The sequence below is a fragment of the Equus asinus genome, chromosome 20 (assembly GCF_041296235.1).
Source record: "Equus asinus isolate D_3611 breed Donkey chromosome 20, EquAss-T2T_v2, whole genome shotgun sequence".
In the NCBI taxonomy this organism is placed as follows: Eukaryota; Metazoa; Chordata; class Mammalia; order Perissodactyla; family Equidae; genus Equus; species Equus asinus.
The window spans coordinates 101,273,425-101,299,519 of record NC_091809.1 but is presented as its reverse complement, the minus strand read 5'-3'; the positions used below and the strand labels follow the sequence as shown (position 1 = coordinate 101,299,519).

General features: G+C 41.0%; 1 protein-coding gene across 6 annotated transcripts in view; it reads left to right on the top strand.

Moving 5' to 3' along the window:
* Positions 1 to 25,098, top strand: part of HPS5 (HPS5 biogenesis of lysosomal organelles complex 2 subunit 2) — a 37,828-nt gene extending 12,730 nt beyond the window's left edge. For 4 of the 6 annotated variants that reach the window (XM_070491282.1, XM_014851137.3, XM_014851138.3 and 1 more), the window contains 17 exons: positions 180 to 392; positions 703 to 774; positions 4,278 to 4,366; positions 5,761 to 5,939; positions 6,399 to 6,557; positions 7,139 to 7,325; positions 8,008 to 8,131; positions 8,959 to 9,108; positions 10,804 to 10,881; positions 11,175 to 11,752; positions 14,985 to 15,105; positions 15,303 to 15,458; positions 16,500 to 16,619; positions 17,422 to 17,535; positions 18,964 to 19,070; positions 22,826 to 23,096; positions 23,920 to 25,098. In XM_070491282.1, coding sequence (XP_070347383.1) covers positions 180 to 392; positions 703 to 774; positions 4,278 to 4,366; positions 5,761 to 5,939; positions 6,399 to 6,557; positions 7,139 to 7,325; positions 8,008 to 8,131; positions 8,959 to 9,108; positions 10,804 to 10,881; positions 11,175 to 11,752; positions 14,985 to 15,105; positions 15,303 to 15,458; positions 16,500 to 16,619; positions 17,422 to 17,535; positions 18,964 to 19,070; positions 22,826 to 23,096; positions 23,920 to 23,980 — 2,779 coding nt within the window. In that variant the 3' untranslated portion in view covers positions 23,981 to 25,098. Of the gene's footprint in view, positions 1 to 179; positions 393 to 702; positions 775 to 4,277; positions 4,367 to 5,760; positions 5,940 to 6,398; positions 6,558 to 7,138; positions 7,326 to 8,007; positions 8,132 to 8,958; positions 9,109 to 10,803; positions 10,882 to 11,174; positions 11,753 to 14,984; positions 15,106 to 15,302; positions 15,459 to 15,557; positions 15,700 to 16,499; positions 16,620 to 17,421; positions 17,536 to 18,963; positions 19,071 to 22,825; positions 23,097 to 23,919 lie in introns of all 6 variants that reach the window. The other 2 variants (XR_011495932.1, XM_070491281.1) reach the window with 2 other exon arrangements.
* Positions 25,099 to 26,095: the final 997 nt, after the last annotated feature.

Here is a 26,095-nt window from a genome sequence, read left to right as displayed (position 1 = left end):
CAAATCAGAGCTAGAACCTATTTTGACCTTTCCCTTCTGTTGTTCTTTCCAGTATGTTGCTAATATGAATAGAGGGAGGATGTGTGGGACGGGTTATTATGGCCATGCTGATTTGGAGTGCCATTGTTTTTGACTTTTTTGTAAGGAAACCTGCTTTCTCTTACTTTTTTGGATATTAGAGAAAAATTTTGGAAGATTGGAAACAAGGAAAGAGATGGAGAATATGGAGCTTGTTTTTTCCCTGGAAGATGTAGCGCGGACCAGCAACCCTTGATATATTGTGCTCGCCCTGGCTCCAGGATGTGGGAAGTGAACTTTGATGGAGAAGTTATCAGTACACATCAGTTTAAGAAACTCCTCTCATCGCCACCTCTCCCTGTAATTACTTTAAGGTCAGGATTTGTACGGCTGGTGAGGAGTGTTTAAGGAATTGACATGTAGGGGGTGGGTTGAAATCTCTGATATTCTGTATGCATTAAAGGTTTTATTATGCCTTTTAACAGTGAAGTAGAATTTTTATTAAAAGATTCAAAGAAACCAAAAAGCCTTTAATCACTTATCTTTCATATGATAAAAGCAAATTGAATAAAGGCAGATGCAGTTAGGTTCTTGAGTTTGTTTTGGAAGCAAAAATTTTCCTCCATAGGTAAAAGCGTGCTTTTCTGTTGTGATTAAATCATTAACAGGCGTGTTTGCTTTTAGGACAGAACCTCAGTATGATCATACAGTTGGATCCTGCCAGTCTTTGTCTTTCCCAAAACTCTTGCATCTTAGGTGAGTTTCTCGCTTTGATCCTTTAAAAAAAGAACACTCGACTTTTTCTCTTTGTTTTTCAGAGGCGGTTACCTTTTTAAGGTTGTTTTTGTACTAAATTATTTTTAGAAAACTGGGAAATGACTATGTTACATGAAGTGTTCTAAGAAGAATGCAGAGATCATAGAAATGTACTTCCCTTTCTGTTTTGAACTGACCCAAACCAGTTGGACAGTTTGTAATTGTCAGGGACTTCTGACTGTTAGAGCTAAGCTATAGGGACTTGCTCTTTCCTAACCTCCTCTGTCTGGTGGGATGTTACAGTGAAAGCAAGTCTCAGGCTGAAACTGCCGCAGATATGTTTGTTTCTTAGCCAGCAGGCACAAAAATAGTTGAACTTGTAAGCTTGGGGAAATTTCAGCTCTCTGTCCTTTAGGCACTCTGGTGAGTGCCTTGCTTGACATCTGCTCGAGGCAGATTCAGCCATGTTCTAGCATGAGGCTTCAGCTAGCTTTCTGGTTGGATTAGGTGCAAAAGTCCACTATTAAGTGGCAGCACAAAGTGCCACTCAAGGCTGTCAGCTGCTGGGCTTGCAATTCTTCCACCTTGTTCTGCAAGCATGGCGGTGCCAGCGTATGATTCCCAGCCAATCTGTGTGTCTGGAATTGTACTTATTTCATCAATGGAAAGTTATTTCTACTCTCCCTTACGCTAAATGCATGAGATCTCTACTGCAGATTCAGAGAACGTTATTTAGAGGTGGTTCTAGGGTACTCTGGAGTGTAGACTCCTGATTGGGTTTTTTCAAAGGCCAGCTAACTGCTCTTAGAATGTGATTTTTTTTGAACACTTGAAATGTTAACTAATTGTCCCTAACTAATGTATATGTATGTCACATTACCTACACTGAAGTATGTAAAAGTAAATTGTAGACAGTATATCACTTTCATAAATCCATAATTCTTTCTGATAGTTATTGGAGAAAGACAGCTATTTATTTGCCCATAATTATATAAAGCATATTAAAAACTCTTCCTTATGGTACTTATCACAGTTTATGATTACATATTCATACAATATGTATGCCTGTCTTGCTCCTAGATGGTAAGCTCTGTGAGGGCTCTATGTGTGTTTTGTTCACTATTTTATTCTCAGTGCCTGGCGCAGACAGATGCTTAGTAAATATTTGTTGACTGTAGTGTGATGTGTGGGGTGTGGGAAGTCCCTTACCCAGGAGTGGGTTTTCTAATGGTGAGGCTGCAGTCGGCTTGGTTCTCCTGGCAGAGCTGTTTCTCTGAGTTAAGCTATTTAACGCTCTCGTTTTAGTTCCTGCCGTAGCATACAAAGCCTTTCATGATCTGGCTCTGCCTTCTCGGCTTTGGCAATAATTAATGCCGCTTTGGAGCCTTTGCGGACTCCTCCAGCGGGCGTGGCTTAGACACCTGTTCCCGTGCACTGTTGGCACACCTTGTTCATTCTTCCCTCACCACCTCTGTTTCACTGTGACATCCATCCCAGTGCCAGCCTGTCAGCTCCTTTACGGTGGGCACAGTGCTAGGCGCATAGAAGCCTCTCAGGTAATAGTGAAATTGAAGAATTCAACAAAGATTTTTTTGAAAAACCGTGAGTAAGAGGGCTTTTTGTTCCTGTTTATTTACTTTTTTCCCACCTGTACACTTGTGTCCTATAGAAACCTTTACTGTTACACCCACAAATCCCACAAGGAAGCAAACTTATATACTTTGTCTCCTTTTGGGCACACTGGGTGTCACTTTCCCTTCCTTGGCTGTTTAAACAATGCTGTTAGGCTTGTGTCCCAGCCTGTTTATTACGTGAAGGCATAGGGGGATGAGGAATGTATAAAGTATGAAGTATCAGCTCGTCTATCCTCCTCTGCCCCCATCTAGTCTAGGTTGCTATTCCTAAGGAATCTTTCCACACTGAGTATCAGGTCCAGTATCAAAATTGTCATCCTCCATCTCTTTACTCAGGGATCCTCTGGCCTCTCATTTTTTCTCCCCTGGTTCCTAAAGACAGCCTTCTGATTTTAACGTATTTTGGGCTAGGATTCTGACCATTTCTTGCATCTTTGTGACAAAGATTACTTTCCTGTGAGGACAGTTATCTGGTCTTATATTGGCAAAACGTTTAATATTTGTATGAGGACCCAATTCCTGTTAAATATCAGTCTTGGTTTCGTAGCCATGTGGTGCCATTTTTACTACATTTGGGGGCATAAAGAAAAAAAGTAAAGGTCCCTGTTCTCAAGATTATAGTTTGTTGGAGAGATGTGGCTTATTTCTACAAAAGGTTTAACCGCAATAGAAAATGAGAGTCGTGACACTGCAGTCCACGATTAAGTGCCGCATGAGCAGGGTTGGCAAGAGATAGGTTGAGAGCAGGAGGAAGAGCGATGGCTGTGGGCTGGCGGGGAGGATTTCAGAGGGAGTGGAACCGCTGCTGCTCAAGAGATGGCTCGAAGAGACCATTATAAAATGAGCAGTGCCCTGACCAGGGGCAAGAAGCAGAGACTACCGGTGCTGTATAAAAAACAATAGCGGTCTTGAGAGAGTAAATGAGATATATGAGCAAAGGACTACAGAAAGAGATGAGCAGAGATGAGAGTCCCAGAGGACTGGAAAGGAAGGTGGACCAAGAAAGTGCAGTGTCCCAGAGGCCGGGGAGGCGAGATTCAGGAAGGAACAGTCAGCAGCGTTAGTCCCTGCTTGGGGATCAAGAAGAGAAATGAGGAAAGGTTAATGGGTTTGGCAGTTAGGACATCTATGACTTTTTGAGAATGCAGTTAAGTGGAATAATTAGGATTCCAGATAACAGTGGGTGGGTCAGTGAGGATATATAAAGGAAGAAGTAGGTTCTGTGAGGTGTGGAGAAAAAAATCCAGGTTTTGGAGCCAGGCTGTCCTTGACATAAATTCTGACTCTTCTGTGTTCATGCTGAATGGGCTCGAGCATATTATTTCATCTCTCTGAGCTTCAGTTTTCTTTTTTATAAAACAGGGATAATACCTCAAATGATGAGTAGATACAAGGTTAGATAATATAGATAGAGCCTTTAATAAATCTCCTGGCACATAGTTAACCAGGAGTTTTCAACCATTTGTTGCCCACACACAACCAATGATGTATCCCTGAAAGTGGCTCACGTGAGCAGTGATGGGTGGTGAGGTGTTGTGTTTGGTCTTTGTTTTAAAAGTGCCCCCGTCATACCACATATGGGAAGTTTAGCTGTCTTAACAAACGTCAGGTAAGATACCAGCTTTGTCTTTTTCTAGAAGATATTTAGTGTATGCGTCTGAATTTTTCCCAGTTTGGCACCTTACTATGCTATTTTAGTGGGCTATTGTTATGGATAGAAAAGAGGTGTTAGGACTTGATGAGCTGGATCTCCGTTGTGTTTTCTTTGTACAGGCTGATTATACTTTAATAGCTAATGTGAGTTCTGTCATAAACTTCTGATTCTGAGCAAACTAGAATTCTCTTGACTTCTTCCATTTTCACTTGCAGTGAGCACTGTGTGCTGACTTGGACAGAAAGAGGAATTTATATTTTCCTTCCTCAGAATGTTCAAGTTCTTCTTTGGAGTGAAGTCAAAGGTAATTATATTTTTCTTCCTTATGTACTTTTTAATCTCATGCTTGTGGAAGATTTAATTGTTGTAGGAGGGTTCTCTTGTAGTGTAAGAAGTGGAAAAATAGACGAGGTGACCTTTCTTTTAAAGATTGACATCATAGATGTTTCCCATTGTAAGGTACTTAATAAGCATACATTTGTGAATTTGTGTTCAATTATGTAATTTTTCATGAGTACTTTTATATACAGTTTTCATTTATCCTTAAATGTTAGTAGCCTCCGCTAATGATTGAATTAGGTTCATTTTTTTCCCTTTACTTACCCTGAGTTTTACCCTTGTTACAAGTCTTACTTTAACTCTTGTTTTGTGTCTTAATAGTTTGGGGTGCAAAAAGTTCTTGTGGGAGCAGTAGCCATTGTATGTGGCTGAAACAGAGAAAGATCAATTTCTGTATTCTTTTAGTTTAAACCAGAAATGGAGGAAATCTACCATTTTTAGCATTGCTGCCCAGAGAGTATATCTTGACTTTTTGGGTCATTTTCTACTTTGCAAAAACATAAAACAGAGAAAGGAACTGTTTCTTACCAATCTGGTCAACATTGATTTCTTGTGGATTAAGTACCCTAAGGATGTCCCTTGCAAACTAATTTTTGTTTTTTTGTTTTTTTTTTTTACCTTTTTTTGACATATAATTGACATATACATTGTATAAGTTTAAGGTATACAGTGTGTTCTTGATACATTTATATATTGCAATATGATTGCTACCTTTTGTGGGGAGAACATTTAGAATCTGCTCTCAGCAACTTTGAAGTATATAATACCCTCTTGTTAACTATAATCACAATGCTGTGCATTAGATCTCTGGAACTTATTCATGTGCCCTTTGACCAGCATCTACCCAATTCCCCCACCCCACAGCCCCTGGTAACCACCATTCTACTCTCTGTTTCTAATAGTTCAGCTTTTTTAGCTTCCACATATAAGTGATACTGAAAAGTTTTTTAAGACTTTTCATAATGTTCTGCCAAGACAGGTATTTTCTCATGAACTGTTTGTTGATTTACGTACTGTGTTAAAATCCATTCATTGACATCAGATTGTAACTCTCAGAAATGTTATATTGTGGCCTCTTTTAAAGTCCCAGTTCCTTTTCATGGAAAATAGCATTTTAAACGTAGGATTTTAGATCAGGGAGATGTGTTTCTTTCTCCGTATCTTTTATTCTTGATCTTTTTAGAATGGTGATTAAAATATGATTTCTTTGTTGAAATGCAAGTGTAAAAATAGAAATGAAGTTCAGTCAAGCTGAACCCTATATGGAAAGTGAATTTGTTAGAGTAATTTCAGCCCTTGCAAAAATGGACAAGGAGTATTTGGTTAACATCCCGTGTGTCCACCCCTGTGTTTTTGCAGATATTCAGGATGTGGCTGTCTGCAAGAATGAGCTGTTCTGTTTGCACCTCAGTGGGAAAGTCTCACATCTTTCCCTGTTATCTGTGGAACGCTGTGTGGAACGCCTGCTAAGGAGGGGCCTGTGGAACCTGGCCGCTCGCACTTGCTGTCTTTTCCAGAATTCTGTCATTGCCAGCAGAGTGAGTCAGAGAGCTTACTTGGTCATCCAGGTTGTTAAAACTAGCCGAGCTTGCAGGATTGTGCTACCGAGTTGCTTGTCTTTATCAGCCCTTTCTATATGACCTACAGATAAGCCAGCAATAAGTCCCCAAAGGAAGCATGACAAGGCTCGGGATGGGGAGAGGGTAGGAAAAAGAGTATACTTTCCATTTAAAAAAAAAATCAAATTTACTCACAGATTTATTTGAATTTCAGGCCTTGTTTTAAGCGGGATGATTGTATGATGTCTTAATTAAATTCCTACTTCCTTAGATAAGTCTCATTGTCTTTCACTAGCTTACTGATCCTCTTTAAAGCACTTTTGAGGTTTTATGTTCCATGTTAGACATAAATATATGTCAGTATGTTGACCATTTGCATATAGATTCAGATACAAATATTAAGTTATTCTATTGGGTTTCTACTTACCCTTTTATTAGGGAAGAAAATCTTTGACTGTAGATAAATTGGAGCATTTGAAATCTCAGCTGGACCTCACAACCTGTAGTGATCTAATTTCTCAGCTGGAAGAATTGATCTTAAAATTTGAACCTTTGGATTCAGCTTGCAGCAGTAGAAGAAGCTCCATTTCATCGCATGTAGGTATTCTCTCTTTTAAACGGGTTTACTGTACAGCAAGATTTTTCTACGTTACGTTCGACTCACTTACTTCTAGGATCCCAGAACTTAACTTCCTTTCCATGCAGTAGATTTTGGGGGTGGTGCTCAAGAGGGGGCTTTCTTTCAGCTATTGGGCAGCCCTGTGAAGCTCTGTTTAGGTGTGTCTTGGAGCCACATTTTGTTTTGTCATTGTTTATTATATTCTGTTTGCAAATGGACCTCATGTAGCCTCCAGCACAGGTTAAGTTGCTCCTAATATGTGCTTTCTTGCTTCCTGCTAATCCAAGTCTCAGTGCAGCTCAGGATTGTCTCATTTAATCCCCGTTCTCACCGCCAGCCTTTATGGAAATAGACTAGAAAATACAGCAGTGCGATGCCACTAGCCCATGAGAGTGGTCCTGTTGCCGGGAGCTTAACCCTTGCTCACCAGCTTGTCCTAATAGGCCGTAACTGTTGTTATTTACCTCCTACTTTAGTGTTGGTTTTTCTCTTAAAAAGCTAAATTGTGTTATAGAGGAAAGTTTTACTTTGATGTTTTTGGAATTCTTTTTACTTTTAGGAAAGTTTCAGCATCTTGGACTCTGGTATTTATCGTATCATTAGTAGTAGAAGAGGCAGTCAGTCAGATGAAGACTCTTGTTCCCTTCACAGCCAGACCCTCTCAGAGGACGAGAGACTTAAAGAATTTGCCTCACATCAAGAAGAGGACCAACCAGATCAGTGTTGCGGCTCACAGGGAAATGAAGGTGACGACAGTGTCTTTCGTTGGCTGCTGACGTGAAGCAGTTATTTTCTGTGACTTCTGTTTGCCAGGATTATCTCGTGCATAAAGTTTTCTATGAGGTGTTAATAATTTTTATTATGTTGATAGACTTTCTATCTAGAGCTATAGACCTGCTCGCCACTAGAAGAGTGGGTTTACGTTTAGTTGTTGGTTTTTTTCCTCATGTTTAGACTAACATTGGTAAAGTACCTAATTTTGATGATGCATCAAATTGCTGGAAAGCTTAAGAGAGGAGGTCATTAACCACAAGAGTGAAACATTTTTATCCTTACTAACCAAATTATTTTCCATCAGGAATGAAAAATTACTACAGTTTTGGGGGCCATTGCCTTCACTTTTCGATGTTCGAGTATTCCTGTGACTGAACTGTTGAGAAGAGGTTAATAGAGACTCTAAACTTCCTTTTTGACTTATGGGGATTCGGGGTTAGTAGGAAATGAAGGTACCTGCCTGAGTGTTTTATATGTGGACCATCCCGTGCATCTCGTAAACCTGTGTTCTGTTCATTTGTATCTGGGTCACTTGTGATTTTGGTATTGAATCCTTTATTTCCTTTGGTTTATTCATTTCAGAATTTCTTTCAAGATTAAAAAACTCCTGTGTGATTAGATTTTGTTTCTTTCCCCCCCGATTCCGTTCATCAGACAATGTTTCTCATGTTCCTGTGACGTTTGAGATGGAGAAGAATGAAACTTTTCTCCCCTTTGGCATTCCATTACCATTTCGTTCTCCGTCTCCTCTTGTGTCTCTTCAGGCTGTCAAGGAAAGGTAAACTAATTAGTCTTGTCATTTAGTTCCATTTCTGGTTTTACTTCACTTATCACATTAGGCACTTTTGTGCTGGGAATGGAAAGACATTTAAATGAGAAGCAAGGATATCTCTAGGTTATTTCTAGGTATAGCCTGTTTTGTAAAGCTGTAAACTTCTCATTTCAATCTTGGGGAATTTAGCATCCCTCTTTGTTTGAATAGCTGGATGTTTGAGTTGTTACAGATGTGGGTTTTCCCCCTAGACAGAACAAAAGTTTAGCAATCTGTTTTTCCTGATGCGTGAGAGGAACAGTTTCCATGTATGATTTTTTCAGTCTGGGCTCAGAATTGGAGACTCCTCAGAAGTCTTTCTAGCTACTTGCTGGGCCCAGGATTGGCATTTGAGTTTAAGAGAGAAGACCTGCCCAGCTACTTAACCGCTTATCTGAGTCTTACTGGATACAGATGTTGCTTGTTAAGAAGAATATAGTGTGACAAGTGAGCAGCTGAGTTTCACGAAGAAATTCTTTGGCCAGGATGGGGCAGGTGATCCCATGGCCTTCTTTGCCTAAATTGACAGAAACTTTGCAGGCTCAGCTGGAGTTAAAGACATTTTCTTTAGGACTGAATCAAGATAGTTTAGTAAATAAAATGAATCCTTATGATACTGTAAATTTTCCATGGGCTTTAGGTGAAATCTGAAGTTGCTGTAAACAGTCTTGCTTTTTAGTAAGTCCAGGTTGCCTTCAGGGACTAATAGGAACTTAGAGAACTCAGGCACTACATTTTTCATTCTTGTCAGTAATGAGGTTTTTCAAAATAGTTTGGTGGTGTGTGACTTGCAGTGTTTCTAGCTTTGTGCGTAAAACTACTGAGAAGATTGGCACCCTTCATACAAGCCCTGATCTGAAAGTGAGACCAGAACCCAGGGGTGATGAGCAGTCATGTGAAGAGGATGTGAGTCCAGTCATCTGCCCAAAAGAGGAAGACACTGAGTAAGCCATTGCATAGAAATCTGTGTAAATTCTAGAGGAGGCAGCTGTCAGTTTGAAGAAAGCCATAGACTGTGTCCTGTTAGAGAAGGTACAATGACCCTTTTCATTGTAGAAAGTGTAGCTCATAAAAACCGTGAATACCATAAAGGAAGTGTTGGAAAGGTCCATCAACCCATAGCAACTCTGTTGAGACAGACTTTTATTTATTTTTTTATTTTGAGGAAGATCAGCCCTGAGCTAACATCTGCTGCCAATCCTCCCCTTTTTTTGCTGAGGAAGACGTGCCCTGAGCTAACATCCATGCCCATCTTACTCTGCTTTCTATGTGGGATGCCTACCACAGCATGGCTTGCCAAGCGGTGCCATGTCCACACCAGGGATCCGAACTGGCGAACCCTGTGCCGCCGAAGCGGAGCATGCGAATTAACCGCTGCACCACTGGGCCGGCCCCGGGATGGAGTTTTAATTTAGCACTTCTTCCATATTTCCCCTGCACAACCTCCCTCCATTCCAAATCTCTTCCAACTTCTGGGATGTTAGAGAAGGAATATTAGATTAAGAGTAGGATAATCAAGAATCTAGGCCTTGGGGCTGGCCCCGTGGCTGAGTGGTTAAGTTCGCGGGCTCTGCTTCAGCGGCCCAAGGTTTCGCCGGTTTGGATCCTGGGCACGGACATGGCATCACTCATTAAGCCATGCCGAGGCAGCGCCCCACATGCCACTACTAGAAGGACCCACAACTAGAATAAAGAGCTATGTCCTGGGGGGATTTGGGGAGAAAAAGCAGGAAAAGAAAAAAAAAAGAAGATTGGCAATAGTTATTAGCTCAGGTGCCAATCTTTAAAAAAGAAAAAAAAAAGAATCTAGGCCTTGCCCTGTTGCCACTTTTGAATAGCGTGTAACCTTGGGTAAGTCACTAATGCTCTCTGGCCTGAATGTAAGGTATCTTGTCCTGTACCTTCCTATGATATGCTGGTGACATAGTCCTTATGCAGTAGAGTTATAGCAGAGCCCATGGTCTGGCACAGGGTGAAGCATCTTGTCCATCTGGTCTCTTTCTTACCTCATAGTTCAGGGGATCTGGGCATTAGAGGCAAGTAAGCTCAGCACTCACCCAGGAATGGAGAGTGACCCACAGGCCCAGAGCATGTGGACAGTCAGATGGAATAAAAAGTGTGTTAGCCTCAGAATAACTTAGTGAATCCATATGTTTATGGGAAAAAAGTACAGATATTGCTATAACAGTCTGACCTTAGCCTACCTTTCCAGCCTCATTTCCAACCACATTCCTCTAAGCACTCTAAATTCTGGTCCTGTTGGAGAACTGGGTGTGAACACCTCACTACCTTTCTTCGTGCTGTTTCTCCCAACTGCAGTATTTTTCCTAACACAAATACCACCTCCTCAGGAAAGCTTCCCTTGATTGCCTAGTCTGAATAATGATTCCTTTTTCTGTCCTTTCGTAGCATCATGCTTGTGCCACTCTTTGATGTTCATTTCATTCTCTTTTGTATTATCCTTAGTCGTTTGCATGCTTGTCTGACTAGAGCTTACTCATCTTGAGGCCGTGGACCATTGTTTGTACTCATCTCTGTCTCACGTGACGTTAACTGCAATCCCTGCTACTTAGTAAGCACTTAGAAATATTTGTCTAAGGAAACTCTAATCCCCTCTAACTCTTTTCACACTTTTCTAGGGAAGAAAAAGAAGTAACTAGTCAACCTCCAGAAGAAGACAAGCTCCAAGAGCTCAGAATAGCAACAGCAGAAGCAATGTGAGTATTCATGAATGAGAAAGTTTTATGGTGGATGGGAGCGACTTTTTGAGCTCGTCAGTAGCAGTCCTGAGACAGTGTGGGGCAGAGGTAGTCTCATTTGGAATTGAAATTCAAGAATTAGTACAAAGTTAATGTTCCCTGTGTTGTCATCTTGCTGAGATCATAGTTAAAGAATTGAAAAGTAACATTCCAGGTAAATGTGTTTTGTCTGTTAGGTTTATTTAGCATGAAATAATTTGTTTTAAAAAAACAAATAACACATAAATTTCATACTTGTCTGTCTTGTATAGGACCAAGCTAGAGGACCCACTGGTTTTATTTGAACCCAAGTCTCTGAGAATGGTTTTACAGCAGTGGCTTTCACAGTTAGAAAAAGCTTTTGCCATAAAGGATTTTTCAGGCATTTCAGATACTGGCAACTCATCCATGACATCGAACCAGGATGTGCTATTGCTTGATGAGTCGAAAAAGGGAATATTAGATGAAGATAATGAAAAAGAAAAAAGGGCCTCTCTAAGCAATGAGGAAACCGTGGATCAAACAGTGTGTGACTCTGTAAATAACCTGAGGGAGCCCTTGGATGACCTTTTTCAAGTATGTTCTCCATGCAGCATAGCAAACGATCTTCAGAAGGACCTGGCTGAATTGACAACGTTGTGTTTGGAATTGAATGTGTTGAATTCTGAGATGAAAAGCGCAAGTGGACATGCGGACCATACTTTGCAACAGTGCTCTCCTGAAACTCTGGCTTGTCGGTTCCTAAAGAAGTATTTTTTTCTCCTGGACTTGACAAGAGCAAAGGAGAGTATCAAGCTTAGTTACACTGACAGTCCTTGTGTTTGGGATACTTTCATTGAAGGATTGAAAGGTAATAGTCAGATTGCCTTACCAAGGATAGAAATTGGTATAAGGATAATAGCATCTTGGCATTTTTGAGTTTAAAAAAATAGATTTAAGTAGAAAGTCACTTCTCTTCTGGTCAACCTCCATTTTGTTTTCCACTCAATTTAATTTTTAATTGTTCTTCAAACATTGGTTTATTTTGCAAATGTATTATAAGAAATTAAGGGCCGGCCCTGTGGCTGAGTGGTTAAGTTTGCATGCTCTGCTTTGGTGGTCCTGGGTGTCCCCGGTTCGGCTCCTGGGCGCAGACCTAGCACTACTCATCAGGCCATGCTGAGGCGGTGTCCCACACAGCATGGCCAGAAGAACCTACAACTGGAATATAGGACTATGTACTGGAGGGCTTTGGGGAGAAGAAGGAAAAAAAAAAAGATTGGCAACAGATGTTAGCTCAGGGCCAATCTTAAAAAAAAAAGATTCACTTTTTAAAAAAAGAAATTAGTTTTATTTCTCTCCCAATCATATTCGGAAAATGATATGGCAAGGTTGGAGAAGTTGGGGGTAAAGTAAGATTTTATAAATGCAGAAAAATCCCTCACATAACTTATTAATTTTGAAATAATATATACCATTTTTGAGTACTTCCCTGTGCCAGATACTATGCTAAACACTATAGGCATCATCTCATTTTATCCTTACAAAAGCCTTCGGAGTAGGCTTTCGGAGTAGGCTTCCATTTAATAGGTGAGGAAACTGAGACAGAGAGATGATAATAGTTAAGTAGGCTAAACTGCTGTAAGAAATATCTCATAATGTAATAACTCAAATATAAAAGAAGTTTATTCCTTGCTCATATACCACTGCAGGACATGTTCCAGGTCAACGGGCGGCTCTCTTCCATGTGGTAATCCAGGGTTCCATGTTCCTTCCTTTTCTTTGAGCTCCTTCCACCATTGCACTTGGGATTGAGATTGGATTGCTGTGTCCAGGGGAAAGCATGTGGAAGTGGTGAACGTGCCCTCTTTTAGGCCTGGCCTGGGAGTGGCTTACATCTCTTCTGTGGTTTACATTCCATTGATGAGAATTCTAGGACAAGGCCCCACCTAACTGCAAAGGAGACTGGGAGATGTGACCTATCCAAGCGTCTGGAAAGAAGAGAATGGATGTGGGTGAAGAGTTTGTGTGTCTGCCTCAGAGATTCTGGTTGACAGCCCGCAGTCTCTACTTCATGCTTGATTGAAGGCCACACTGTCATCCTCATATAGAAACCAGCTCTCATGCCCCAGAGAACATGCATGCCCTTCCTACTGCGTAGTCCCAGGTTTTTGAAGAGGTGAAATTTCTTAATTCAAAATTCTGCTTGAATAAAAGATGCCATGTTTCTAATAATTGATTTAGACTTTAAGCAGACTTTTCATTCATTACCAAAAGTGAATAGTCATAAGCAGAGACACATTTTTATATTACCAACTTAAAGAGCTTTTAGTTTTCTAGAAACATGGATCTGTAGTTGTGGCTCTGCTTCCATCCACATTTAGCAGTTAAAAGCATAAGAAATGATTTCATTTTCTTTTTCAGAGTTGAGGTACACTGTCTTTTATGTGAAATAAGAAAAGTTATTTCTCTTTAGATAGGTTCAAATGTTTGACATTCTTACTTACGGGAAATATGCTATATCTGTCTCTATTATGTGATCATACGCAACCATGGTCACAGGAAAATAGCAGAAAAGAGTCACAGGAAAAAAGCAGCCTGAGTGTTGTTAGATTGTTACTAGCGCAGGCTAGAGTGAGCGTGATGGGCAGTTTGAGATGGTGTATCTGCTTACTTGAATTTCTAAGGATGGGTTTGGCTTAGCTCCCACCCACTCATAAAGCTTTCCCTCACTTCTCCAGCTCTAAACGGTGGCCACCTCCTCTGAAGTCCTTTAAGTTCTTACTGCCTGGCACAAACTGGAAATAATGAAACTGATTGGGAAAAAATGATTTTTAAACATAGATATATCAGGCATTGAAGATTGGCTCTTTCGAAATGGTCTATTGAACAGGCTCCACCCTCCTAATGATGCTGTTTTATGGAAAACGGCTTTTGGAACTGTTCCTTGGGACTTGTCTTTGGAGCTGGTTGAAAACTACTTGAAGAAACTCGTTTTACTTTAGATTCATATATATATAGAGAGAGAGACAGTATATATATTTAACAGGTAGTTTTAACTAGATCATCACTCACTCTGTTTACCACACTTGGCTTTAAATGACTTGGCTGTTCCCAAAAGTCAAATCTTCCATCAGAGGAAGAAGATTGGCTATAACTGATGTTTGTTTTGTTTTGTTTTTGCTGAGGAAGATTAGCCGTGAGCTAACATCTGTGCCAGTCTTCCTCCACTTTTCTATGTGGGTCGCCGCCACAGCCTAGCTGATGAGTGGTGTAGGTCCATGCCCAGGATCTGAACCTGCGAACCTGGGCCACTAAAGCAGAGGGTGCTAAACTTAACCACTATGCTATGGGGCCAGCCCCTATAACTGATGTGTTTTGTTTGTTTGTTTGTTTGTTTGGGTTTTTTTTGGTGAGGAAGGTTGGCCCTGAGCAAACATCTGTTGCCGGTCTTCCTCTTTTTGCTTGAAGAAGATTGTCACTGAGCTAACATCTGTCCCTATCTTCCCCTATTTTATGTAGGGTGCTGCCACAGTGTGGCTTGATGAACCATGCTAGGTCTGCACCTGGGATCCAAACCTGTGAACCCTGGGCTGCTGAAGCAGAGTGTGTGAACTTAACTGCTGCGCCACTAGGCCAGCACCTATAACTGACATTTTTAAAAATAGTTCAGATATTTTTAAGTTAATTTAATTAAATTTATGAATTAATTTTGTTCTAAAAGATGAAGTAGGGACACTGAGGAATTTGGTATTGATGGTGGTTATATAGCTTATATAATATATGATATAATTAACAATATAATAATACATACACACACACATATATACATGCACCCTTTTCAAGGATAATAATCACTTATGTATTGGTTGTCTGTCCCTTTGTGTTATTTTAACTTTCAGGATGCTTTGCCTCCCACTTTGACTTGAAGTTCCTTAAAAGTAGAGATTGTATCTTGTTCTTTTTTGTCGCTTGCGATGCTTGACCAACATCGGGCCTTGCACACCGTAGGCGCATGACTAATGATTGTTGAATGAATGTGTTCATGAATTGAGTATTTACTGCTACGAGATGAAGGGAAAAGGGTGTGCTTTCTCTTTCAGAAATGGCCAGTTGCAGTCCTACATATATGGAGATGGGAGAAGGAGACCTGCCAACGAGATTAAAGTTGCTGGATGACTCAGTCCCTTTCGACAGTCCTCTGTTGGTTGCTTATGCTACCCGGTAAGTTGTCCTAGATGTTGTTTCTGTGAACTGAAGCACATGCGGTTTGTGGTCTTAGTCTCTGAAGTTTTACTCAGTTGCGTGTTGGGCAGCTTCTTGTTAGTATATTTATTTTTTCTAATAAGTATTTCAGTAATGTAACCAGCTTATATCATCTCACTGAAGTTGGAGACTTAATGTTTTGTTTTTAAATGCAGATTGTATGAGAGGTTTGGGGAATCTGCCCTTCGATCCTTAATCAAGTTTTACCCATCCATTTTGCCTGCGGATGTCATGCAACTTTGTCATCATCATCCTGCTCAGTTTTTGGCTTATTTAGACAGTCTGGTGAAATCAAGGCCTGAAGATCAACGGTGAGTAGGGGAGGAAATTTGCAGACTCTCCGTTCTTTTGATAGGGCAGTGTTGCTCTTGTCCACGCAGTTGTAACATTTTTTCTGTTCACTGCCGTAGGATTGAGGCCCTCCTATGGAAGAGGAGGATTTTGTCAGTCGTGTCCCATTCTTTCACGGTTTACAGCGCACACCACAAACGTGTACATCCCATACTCGCCTTCCTTCTCTTTTCCTCTCTCAGAGATTCTTGGATCATCTGTGTAAGATTAAACCCCTCTTCCAGAGCCTGGGCTAAGGCAGATAAGCTTCCTTATTGTCTCTGCTAGTGAGTGAATTTATTGCCACTTATTTATTTATTCATTTTTTTACTGAGGAGGATTCACCTTGAGCTAACATCTGTTGCCAGTCTTCCTCTTTTTACTTGAGGAAGACTCACCCTGAGCTAACGTCTGTGCCAAGCTTCCTCTATTTTGTATGTGAGTTGCTGCCACAGCATGGCTGCTGACGAGTGGTATAGGTTTGCACCCAGGAACCTAACCTGAGCCACTGAAGTAGAGCACACTGATCTTAACCAGTAGGCCACGGGACCAGCCCCTTATTGCCCCCTTTTTATAGACAATATTCCAGCTTTTTGTGGGTGGATCTCAGTTCCAGCTCTTCAGCCTCTTTTTAGGCTGAAGCCTCATTTCCTATTTCCATACGGCCTTAAACCCCTGTGCCCGTTGCTTATTGAGACTGGACACTTTCTCCCTCTCTTTCTCCCTCTGATTGATTCATATTGCCATACTGGTTTTTATTTATCTTTTTTTGGGTTTTTTTGCTTTTTGGTATTTTCCTTCTTATCTTTGGGCTCAACTATTCGTTTAAAAGGCTATTAGATTTTCACCAGTATTTCTAGACATTTTGTAGCAGAAGGGTTTTCAAGTTATATTCAAGGGTATTTCAAGTTATATTCAATATCCGCTGTATTGATCCCTTAACATTTTCTTCACATCCCCACATTTTATGTTTCCGTTCTCAGCATGAAGATTGGTGCTTTTTCTCCCCACCTTTCTCTTAGGCCATCCTTCCTCGAGTCCCTTCTACAACCAGAGTCTTTAAGATTGGATTGGCTGCTTTTGGCAGTGTCCCAGGATGCTCCCCCAAGCACCAGCACTGTGGATGAGGAAGGAGACCCCAGGTATAGGAGGAGTCCTCTTTCTAAGCTCTGATGATCCTTCCGAATGGAAGCAGTCTATTCACATGTAGTGTTCTGGGCTTACTGCAGGAGCAGCTATGGAAGAGACTGACTCCAGTCTGGTAGGAGTGACACTAAGTACTTCGTAGTGACTATGAACACTTTTTGAGTCACAGATCCTGTAAGAATCTGGTGATTCCTCTCAGAAAAATGCACATCCAGGCAAAATTTGGCACATGATTCCAGAGAATTAAACTGACCCCTGATGCTCTTTCATGGATCCACATTAAGAGCCCTTGGTGATTAAACCTGTGTTGGAAGAAGAAAATTTTGTGTGTCTGTTTGTAGTTTCTTCCTAGAAATTTGCCCAGGGATTTTCAGATGTAACCTGATTTAGGATTTTTTTTTAAAAATAGACTTCATAAAAAATACGCTAATACTTCTGATGTATCAGAAATGTGCCAGTGTTTTCCTCCAGGAGAAACTTTTTGAAAGCCCCCAAAATGCCTATCCTTTATGCCTAGACAAAGGTCTGCAAGGATATAAAATGGCGATCTGTGAATGATGAGTTAACGGGCTTTTTTTCTTTTTCTTTTGATTACCAAAAATGTCTAATGTTAAAAAATGAAGAGGTATTTGTTCTAGGAAAAATAATTTTTTAATTTTTCAAAAGCCAAATAGAAATGTTTGAAAATATAATAATAATGGAAGAAATATAATTAACTGTACTTACCTATTAGGTGACTAATAAGCATTTTGAGAGTTTATTTCCTATCTGATGTGCTGAGAGTTTTCCATTTCACAGGCCTCATTCACACTTGTTTTCCTGGGGTTACAGTCAGCTCATCCTTCATCTAATTAAACTCCCTGCAGATTTTACAAGCAAAGAGAAAATGACTGACATCTGTAGGTCTCATGGGTAAGTGAGAATTTCTTAGAAGCTGAAGTTAAGATTAGAATCATTTTAGTTAATCACTTTGTAGTTAAGGGCCTGAATTGACATGCTTTATCACTTGGGAATTCTCTTTGCTACATAAAAATGCTTTTTTGTTTTAAGTGATAGGAAAGTAAACATCTTTTTCCTTTTAAATTTTTACGTGTTTTTCTTTGTGTGGAGGAGATGGCTCTTACTAATTCCTCTCTCCACCTTCTGCTTAGTCCTGAGCCCCAGATCTCAGGCATGTGGATGGCATCTAATTAAGCACCAGACAGTGTGATCAAGTGACAATCAATACAGGGTTTCCAAGAAGGGAGAGGTCAGGATGGGCTCAGTAGCATCTCTGGTGAAGGACTCAGGGAGGGGGTGAGACTTTGGAGGTAATCCCTGCAGGCTGGGTACGATTTGTATTTATAAAGGAGCCAGGAGGACGGCAGCTCAGGTGACAGAAACAGCAAGAGCAAGGGCATGGAACACTGACGTTGCTTTTTATCCATGCCACATATCAGTCAGTTATTAGTGCCTAACGATGTTGTCTTATGGCTTCACCTGGATCATAATCTTTTGGAGACAGAGGCCTGTGTCTTCCTTTTCCCCCATAATGTCTAATTCCTACAGTGGTAGGTACTTGATACGTATCTGTTCATTGATAGTGCGGGATGAGACTGGCCAGGTGGTGGTTGATGAGATCATATAGGACCTTGAAAGGGGGTTAGAAGAATTTACTTAGCAGAGACCCTTTTAGACGTTTTGGTATGAAAATGATGTGACATAAATGGAGCTTTCTGGGGATTATTTCTGGTGTCATACATGAGAAGGATCAGAGACAGAAAGGCCAGCTAGGAAGCTGTTGCAGCAATTCAGATAGACCAAATTGGTGACTGGTAGGGCAGCAGCAGGAGCACATAGGAGGGACATTTTGAAGGAAAATGCCTTTGGACTTGTAGGTACTGGATATAGCAAATGAAGGAGGGGGAAGAGTCAAGGAGAACTTGTATAGTTTATATATTTGGGGAAGAAACATACTCATCGTGTATTGAATCTTAAAGCTGATAAAGTGTATAAGCTTAAGTATGTCGTAATTGATGCTTGGCCTCAAATGTCAGCCTCTGTCGCTGGCTTTTGCTTTTTCTCTTAATTGCGCTAGATCAAGGCTTTCTAATTGAACTTTCTGTGATAATGGAAATGTTCTACTGCACTGACCAACATGGTAGCCACTATCCACGTGTGGCCATTGAGTACTTGAAATATGGATTAGTTGAATGAAGAACTGACTTTTAAATTGTGTTTACTTTTAATTAATTTAAATTTAGATAGCCACCTGTGGCTAGTATCTGCTGTATTGGACAGCACAGCTCCAGATAAGTTCACTGTTTCTCATTCCTGTCTTCAACTTTGATCTCTTTAAAGTTTCTGGCCTGGCTATCTTATTCTCTGTTTGGAGCTGCAGAGAAGAAAAGAGGCCTTCACCAACATTGTGTATCTGAATGATATGAGCCTGATGGAAGGGGACAGTGGTATGTAAATCTCAGTTGGTTACTATTGGTGGTTATATTTTAGAAGTCACTCCAGACTTTTCAATAAAGAAATTTGGTAAACATTTCAGTGATTGTGTATATAATTCTAGCTAACTGTCAAATTTGTTGATTTTTTTTTTTGATCTGTGCCACTTGGTACATTATGAAACCATAAGTAAGAGTAAACTGCAGGCAACTTTTCTATTTAACGAGCATCTTTGTGTGTTAGGCACTATACCAGCTGCTTTTCCATATGCTGTTTAAATGACATAAACCTGTGGGATAGTTATTATTGCTTCTGTTTTCCAGAAGTTATAACTGAGGCCCAGAGAAAGGACAATTGGTTTCCCCAAAGTCATACAGCTAGTTAATGCTGGAGCTGGTGTTCAGACCCAGGTTTCATTTTCTCTAAAGTGTGTGCTCAGGTTCTTTTTTCTGCATCGTGTTGCCTTTTTGCACTGTCAGAAGTTAGAGGTGGTTACGATGAACTTGAACTGAAGTTGCAATCAGATTCCCTAAGCATTCATGGCTGTTTAGATGCTTTTTTTCTTAATTTTATTTTTCATCAATCTAGCACAGATAAAATAGCCATCAGAAGGCCAGGACTTTGACACTGATATATGAAGTCTGGGAGCTCATCTTGCACTCAGAGAAGTGGTCTTGGTCTGTTCTGTAGTGTTGCTTTATTCATCTCAGGGCAGAGATGCCAGCAGCATGACGTCAGGATCCTTCATCCGGCCGTGTGACCTGTTGGTGTAGGGAAGGGAAAGTGAGAATGGCAAAGAAGCCGGTGACTGGCAGGGTTAGCTTCAGATGGCACAGCTCTAGCGAGAATTACTGAGATCATCTTTGTTTCAGAAATGAAGCAAGTGGGCCAGATGGTTTTGTAGGACTAGAACTATAAACATGCAGACATTTTTGAAAAATAACCAGAAAAGTGAAGATAGAAATGGTTTGTTTTTAAAGTTACAACACCTTGTTTGCTATAGAAAAAAATGGGAAATTCAGGATGCGTAAAGAAAATAAACATCACCTAAAATCTCCCTGCCCAGATAGAAGTACCCTTAATATTTTGTTCCTATAATAATAACTATTACCTGGTGTATTAAACGGGAGTCTTTGCTTGACATGTCTCTCTCTTCATAACTCTTGTTAGTATCACTCTCCAAGGCGTGTTGATTTTACTGCCAAGTGTATATCTCCTATCTGTGTACTTCTTTTACTCCACCACTGTCACCCTGGTCCTAGCTATTTGCCTAGACTACTGCAATAACCTCATAATTGGTCATCTGGTTTCCATTGTTGCCTACCTTTAATTTGCTTTCCTTACAGCAGCCAGAATGGGTCTTTTAAACAAAAATTGGATTATGTGGCTTTGTTCCTTGAAACCCCTTACATTAAACTCAGAATAAAAGAATAAAATCCAGATTCTTTTTTTTTTTTGAGATTTTTCTTCAATATTTATTATAGAAATGTTCAAACACAGAGTAGTTGAAAGAATTACACAGTGACCCATCCAGTGAGATAATTATCCACATACCTGTCATCTGGATTCTACAATTAACATTGTTATATGTGCTCTATCACATGTCTAACCATCCATGCATCCCTCTGTTCATACATTAATCCATCTTGTTTTGATACATTTCTAAGTAAGCTGCAAACATGAGCACAGTTCACGCCTCAACACTTCAGCGTAGCAAAACGCTTTTGTTTCAGGTACAGTATTTGGCCACTGGAGGGCTTCCAAATGCCATAAAATGCGTCAAAAGGTAAATGAGTCTCTCTTGTCACTGCCTGGGGAAGGCCCAGGGGAGTGGCACGGAGTGGAAAGGCCTCACTGGGAGTGAGAGACTCACGCTGAAACCCAGCGAGACGCGACGCGCGTTACCTTTCCCCCCGGAGCTGCCCTTCTTTGTACACCTACTTCAGTTCTAAAAGAGAAAATGCATAACCGGCCCCTCTTCCTCGAAAATGATTTGTGCTGTCGAAGACGGCACTTCTTTAGACCAGAGTCCCACCAAGCTTGGTGGAGACCCCGATGTCGAATTTGCAGAAACGAGCCAGTGTCTGGGCTGGATGTGAATTTGTCACTGTCGCTCTCCCCAAGGGCGGGGCTCCAGGCTTCCTCGTGTCCCCGAGTGTGGAGCGCTGCCTGGCGCACACGTGCTCAGGAAGGATTTGCTGGAGGAAATTCATGGGCTTGGTTCCAAATACAATCTTCACACATTTAATGTCACTACTAATCAAAGAAGGTTTTTTTTTTTTTTTTTTTTTTTGTTTATTAATGTTATGATGGATTACAAGCTTGTGAAATTTCAGTTGTACATTTTTGTTAGTCATGTTGTGGGTACACCACTTCCCCCTCCGTACCCTCCCCCCACCCCCCCAAAATCCAGATTCTTAAGCTGGTCCCTCAAGGCCTGGCCCTGTCATCTCAATCTCACTGCTGCCTTTGTGCACTACTGGCCTTTTTTGAGTTCCTTGAACTCACCAAGTTCTCTCCTGTCTAGAGATGTCTTCCGTGTTTCCTTTGTCAGAAATGTAGGCTCCTTCACCCTCCATTCCTGATGCCCCCCCACCCAAAGTTTGGGCATATGTGGGCCACATGCACATGCTCTGTATGTCTCATCTTCCAGCTCTTTGCTTAAATGTCACTTCCTCACAGAGCACTTCTCAGATCCTCCAAAAAAACCTGCCATTCTCTTTAATGGTTTCTTGATCTTTCCCCTTATAGCACTTAGCACAGTTTATAAGTATTTGTGTGTGTGTCTAAGTCTTGTCTCCTTTACTAGACTGTTAGCTCCACGAGAGTGTAGGGGTCATCGTGTCTGCTCTGTTCCTCAGTGCACATCCTGTGCGTAGCGTAGAGTGTGTCCAGGGTACTTACTGACTGATGAGTGAGTGGGTGAGTGAGTTTTTTTTTTAATTTTTTTTTATTGAGTTATTGATAGGTTACAATCTTGTGAAATTTCAGTTGTACATTAATGTTTGTCAGTCATGTTGTAGGTGCACCACTTCACCCTTTGTGCCCACCCCCCACCCTACCTTTCCTTTGGTATCCACTAAACTGTTCTTGGTCCATAGTTTTAAATTCCTCATATGAGTGGAGTCATACACAGATTATCTTTCTCTTGCTGGCTTATTTCACTTAACATAATTCTCTCAAGGTCCATCCGTGTTATTGCAAATGGAATGATTTTGTTCTGTTTTGCAGCTGAGTAGTATTCCGTTGTATATATGTACCACATCTTCTTTATCCATTCGTCTGTTGATGGGCACTTAGGTTGCTTCCATGTCTTGGCTATTGTAAACAGTGCTGCAATAAACATTGGGGTGCATAGGACTTTTGGGATTGCTGACTTCAAGCTCTTTGGATAAATACCCAGAAGTGGGATGGCTGGATCGTATGGTAGTTCTATTTTTAGTTTTTTGAGAGTGTAGGGGTCATCGTGTCTGCTCTGTTCCTCAGTGCACATCCTGTGCGTAGCGTAGAGTGTGTCCAGGGTACTTACTGACTGATGAGTGAGTGGGTGAGTGAGTTTTGAAGCTAATTTCATGGCTTCTCCATATCATGAACTATTTATTAAACAAATGTTCAGGAAACAACTTGATGTTAGGGTGATGAGATTATGTTCTTTAATATTTTTGTGCTTTGGAACTAAATGTTTTCACGAATGGTTTTGACTGCCTCCGTGTTCAGCCAGGGTGCTAAGAGCAGTCCGAGCCAGCTTTTTTGCTGTGTGTTTGTATAGGTTGGATCCCAGAGACTGTGGAGGAATGGAAGCTTCTCCTACATCTCGTACAGAACAAGAGCACAAAGCCAGCCCCTCAGAAGTCACTAAATGGGAACTTCAATGATGGGCCTTCCCCCATCAATGTGGAGAACGTGGCACTCCTGTTAGCTAAGGCCATGGGCCCGGATCGGGCCTGGTCACTGCTACAGGAATGTGGTTTGACCCTTGAGCTGTCAGAGAGGTTTACCAGAACCTGCAATATCCTGAGGATTGCTGAGAAAAGGCAGAGGTACTCCCCGTCTGTCATGCCCTTGTCATGCCCTCTCCATCCAGAATGTCCTTCCTTTTTAAGGCTGAATAGTATTCCATTGAATGGATATATGACATTTTATTTATCCATTCATCTGTTCATGTACGCTTGGGTTGCTTCTACCTCTTGGCTCTTGTGAGTAATGCTACTATGAACACGGGTGTACAAATATTTCTTCAAGAACCTGCTCAGAGTTCTTTTGGGTATATACCTAGAAGTGGAACTGCTGGATCATGTGTTAATTCTCTTTTTAATTTTTTAAAGAACCGCCACACTGTTTTCCATAGAGGCTGCACCATTTTACGTCCACACAGTGTCCAAGAGCCCGTTTCTTCACATCCTTGCCGACGCTAGTTATTTTCTGTTTTTTTTGATAGAATCTATCCTAATGGGTGTGAGGTGATGTCTCATTGTGGTTTTTATTTGTGTTTCCCTAATGATAGTGATGTTGAGCATCTTTTCATATGCTTATTGGCCATTTGTATACCATCTCTGGACAAATACCTATGCAAGTCTTTTGCCTGGTTTTTAATTACGTTATTTTTCTTTTTTCTGTTGATGTATGAGTTCTTTATATATTCTGGATGTTACCCGTTTGTCAGCTACATGATTTGTAAATATTTTCTCATATACTTTGGGATGCCTTTTCATACGATGCCTTTGCACTCTGTTGATTGTGTCTTTTGATGTGCAAAATCAGTCAACTTTTTGAATCATCTAATTCTCTGTGGATTTCTAAGTTTTATGTGAAGAGCAAACAGTGACAACTAAATTTGCTTGTTTCTTTTCTTTGGGATTTCAGAGCCTTGATACAAAGCATGCTTGAAAAATGTGATCGGTTTCTCTGGTCTCAGCAGGCCTAGTGGAAGAACATTCAGCAGGATGTCATGACATTTTGAGAAAAACTGAATCATGCTCCTGAACCTTCTGAACGCATTTGTCATTGATGGAAAGGCACTACTTGACAACCCTGCCACCTTATGGGAGTGCTTGTGTCATTGTCTGTCACCTCGACATTCGTGGCTCTATCTGTGACTGCAGTGTTTCTCAACCAGAGTTGAATTTTGAAAGACATCAGCCCTTGTCTGCTAAAGTGAAGTGTTCCGGAATCAGAATGTGAATGTTCACAGCTATATAGTCCTTATTCTTTTTTTTTCTTTTTTTGAAGATTACTGCCAGTCCTCCTCTTTTTTGCTGAGGAAGACTGGCCCTGAGCTAACATCCATGCCCATCTTCCTATGCTTTATATGTGGGATGCCTACCACAGCATGGCATGCCAAGTGGTGCCATGTCTGCACCCGGGATCCGAACTGGCGAACCCTGGGCTGCCGAGAAGCGGAATGTGCGAATTTAACCGCTGCGCCACCAGACCGGCCACTACAGTCCTTATTCTGAATGACTTTTATTTGCTCTTTGCTAGTGTTTTGGGGGAATTCTTTTCCTATTGTGACTCCCGTGTTGGGAGCAGAAGTTTGTCATCCTGGTCACATGAAGACAGATAATGTAATTGACAGGAGTTGAATTCTTTCTATATCTTGTCTGGGACAGTGGAGAAATTACTGAAATAAGACCTGATATAATGGAATTAACATGTAAAATAAGTGAAACATTGAAGAGTCAAATTAGATGTTTAATGATGTGGCCCCATGTCTAAATTAAGCTAATTAAAATTTTTTTGCCCCAGTATTTGACATTTTTCTAATCTGAACCTATATACGACTAATTAATTACCGGAAATGTTTTATCCCTAATCTTTCCTAAACAGAATAGCCTAAAGGAATCATGCACTTTTAAAAATTATTTTTTAAAAGCCGTAACAAAGGCAGACTTAGTATTAGTAAAGGCTGCGGCAAGTGCTGTGCTATTTAAACTGTGTAACTAGATCTCCTGTCAGGCTGCTGTACACTCACATAGCATGTGATAGTAATAATAAAAGTAAAATCTGATTAAAGTTTTTTTCCCCCTGAGGAATATTTGTTCTGAGCTAGTATCTGTTACCAGTCCTCCTCTTTTTGCTTGAGAAAGATTTGCCCTGAGCTAACATCTGTGCCAGTCTTCCTCTATTTTTTTTTTAAAGATTTTATTTTTCCTTTTTCTCCCCAAAGCTCCCCGGTACATAGTTGTATATTTTTAGTTGTGGGTCCTTCTAGTTGTGGCATGTGGGATGCTGCCTCAGCCTGGCCGGATGAGCCGTGCCATGTCCGTGCCCAGGATCCAAACCAGCTAAACCCTGGGCCGCCGAGTGGAGCGGGAGAACTTAAGCACGGGGCTACGGGGCCGGCCCGTCTTCCTCTATTTTGTATATGGGTTGCTGCCACAACATGGCCACTGATGAGTGGTGTAGGTCGACACCTGGGAACCAAACCCAGCCACCAAAAGCAGAGTGTGACAAACTTAACCACTAGGCCACAGGACCGGACCCATGCTGATTCGTTTACATTCGAATAGGATATATGCATGAGGGTTATTGTGAGAAGTTTGCAGGAAGGTGTGGTATGGGGTAAACTGGGCTTGAGTAAGATAAGTGCTGGATACATTGAATGATTCACTCCTTTTTTTCATTTGTGACACAACCAGAGAACATAGGCATGAATGGCTCTCATGACATTTGGATGTGTTGTAATTGGATGGGTTGACAATACTTTCAGAGAAAGGAGGCTTTACAAAGCTTCCTAGAATTTTGGGAAGTGTGAAAAACCTATTGGTTCTGGTCACCAATTCCAATGTGTGGCAGTGGTGGGGGTGGCGTTTCTCCACACAGAGCAATTTTCTGACACCAGCTGGGTGTCCCGCAAGTCAGGTCCACTCAGTTAAGATACTGCCAGTATATCAGATAAGATGCTATCCAGAGATAGCATCAGATTCCACAGGTTAAAGGCTCAGTCCCACAAGACTGCCCTCTGCTTCAAATGCCAATCGCAAGTCTAGGTTGTCACATGAGCTTCTGATCGATTAATTTGCTAAAGTGGCTGACAGAA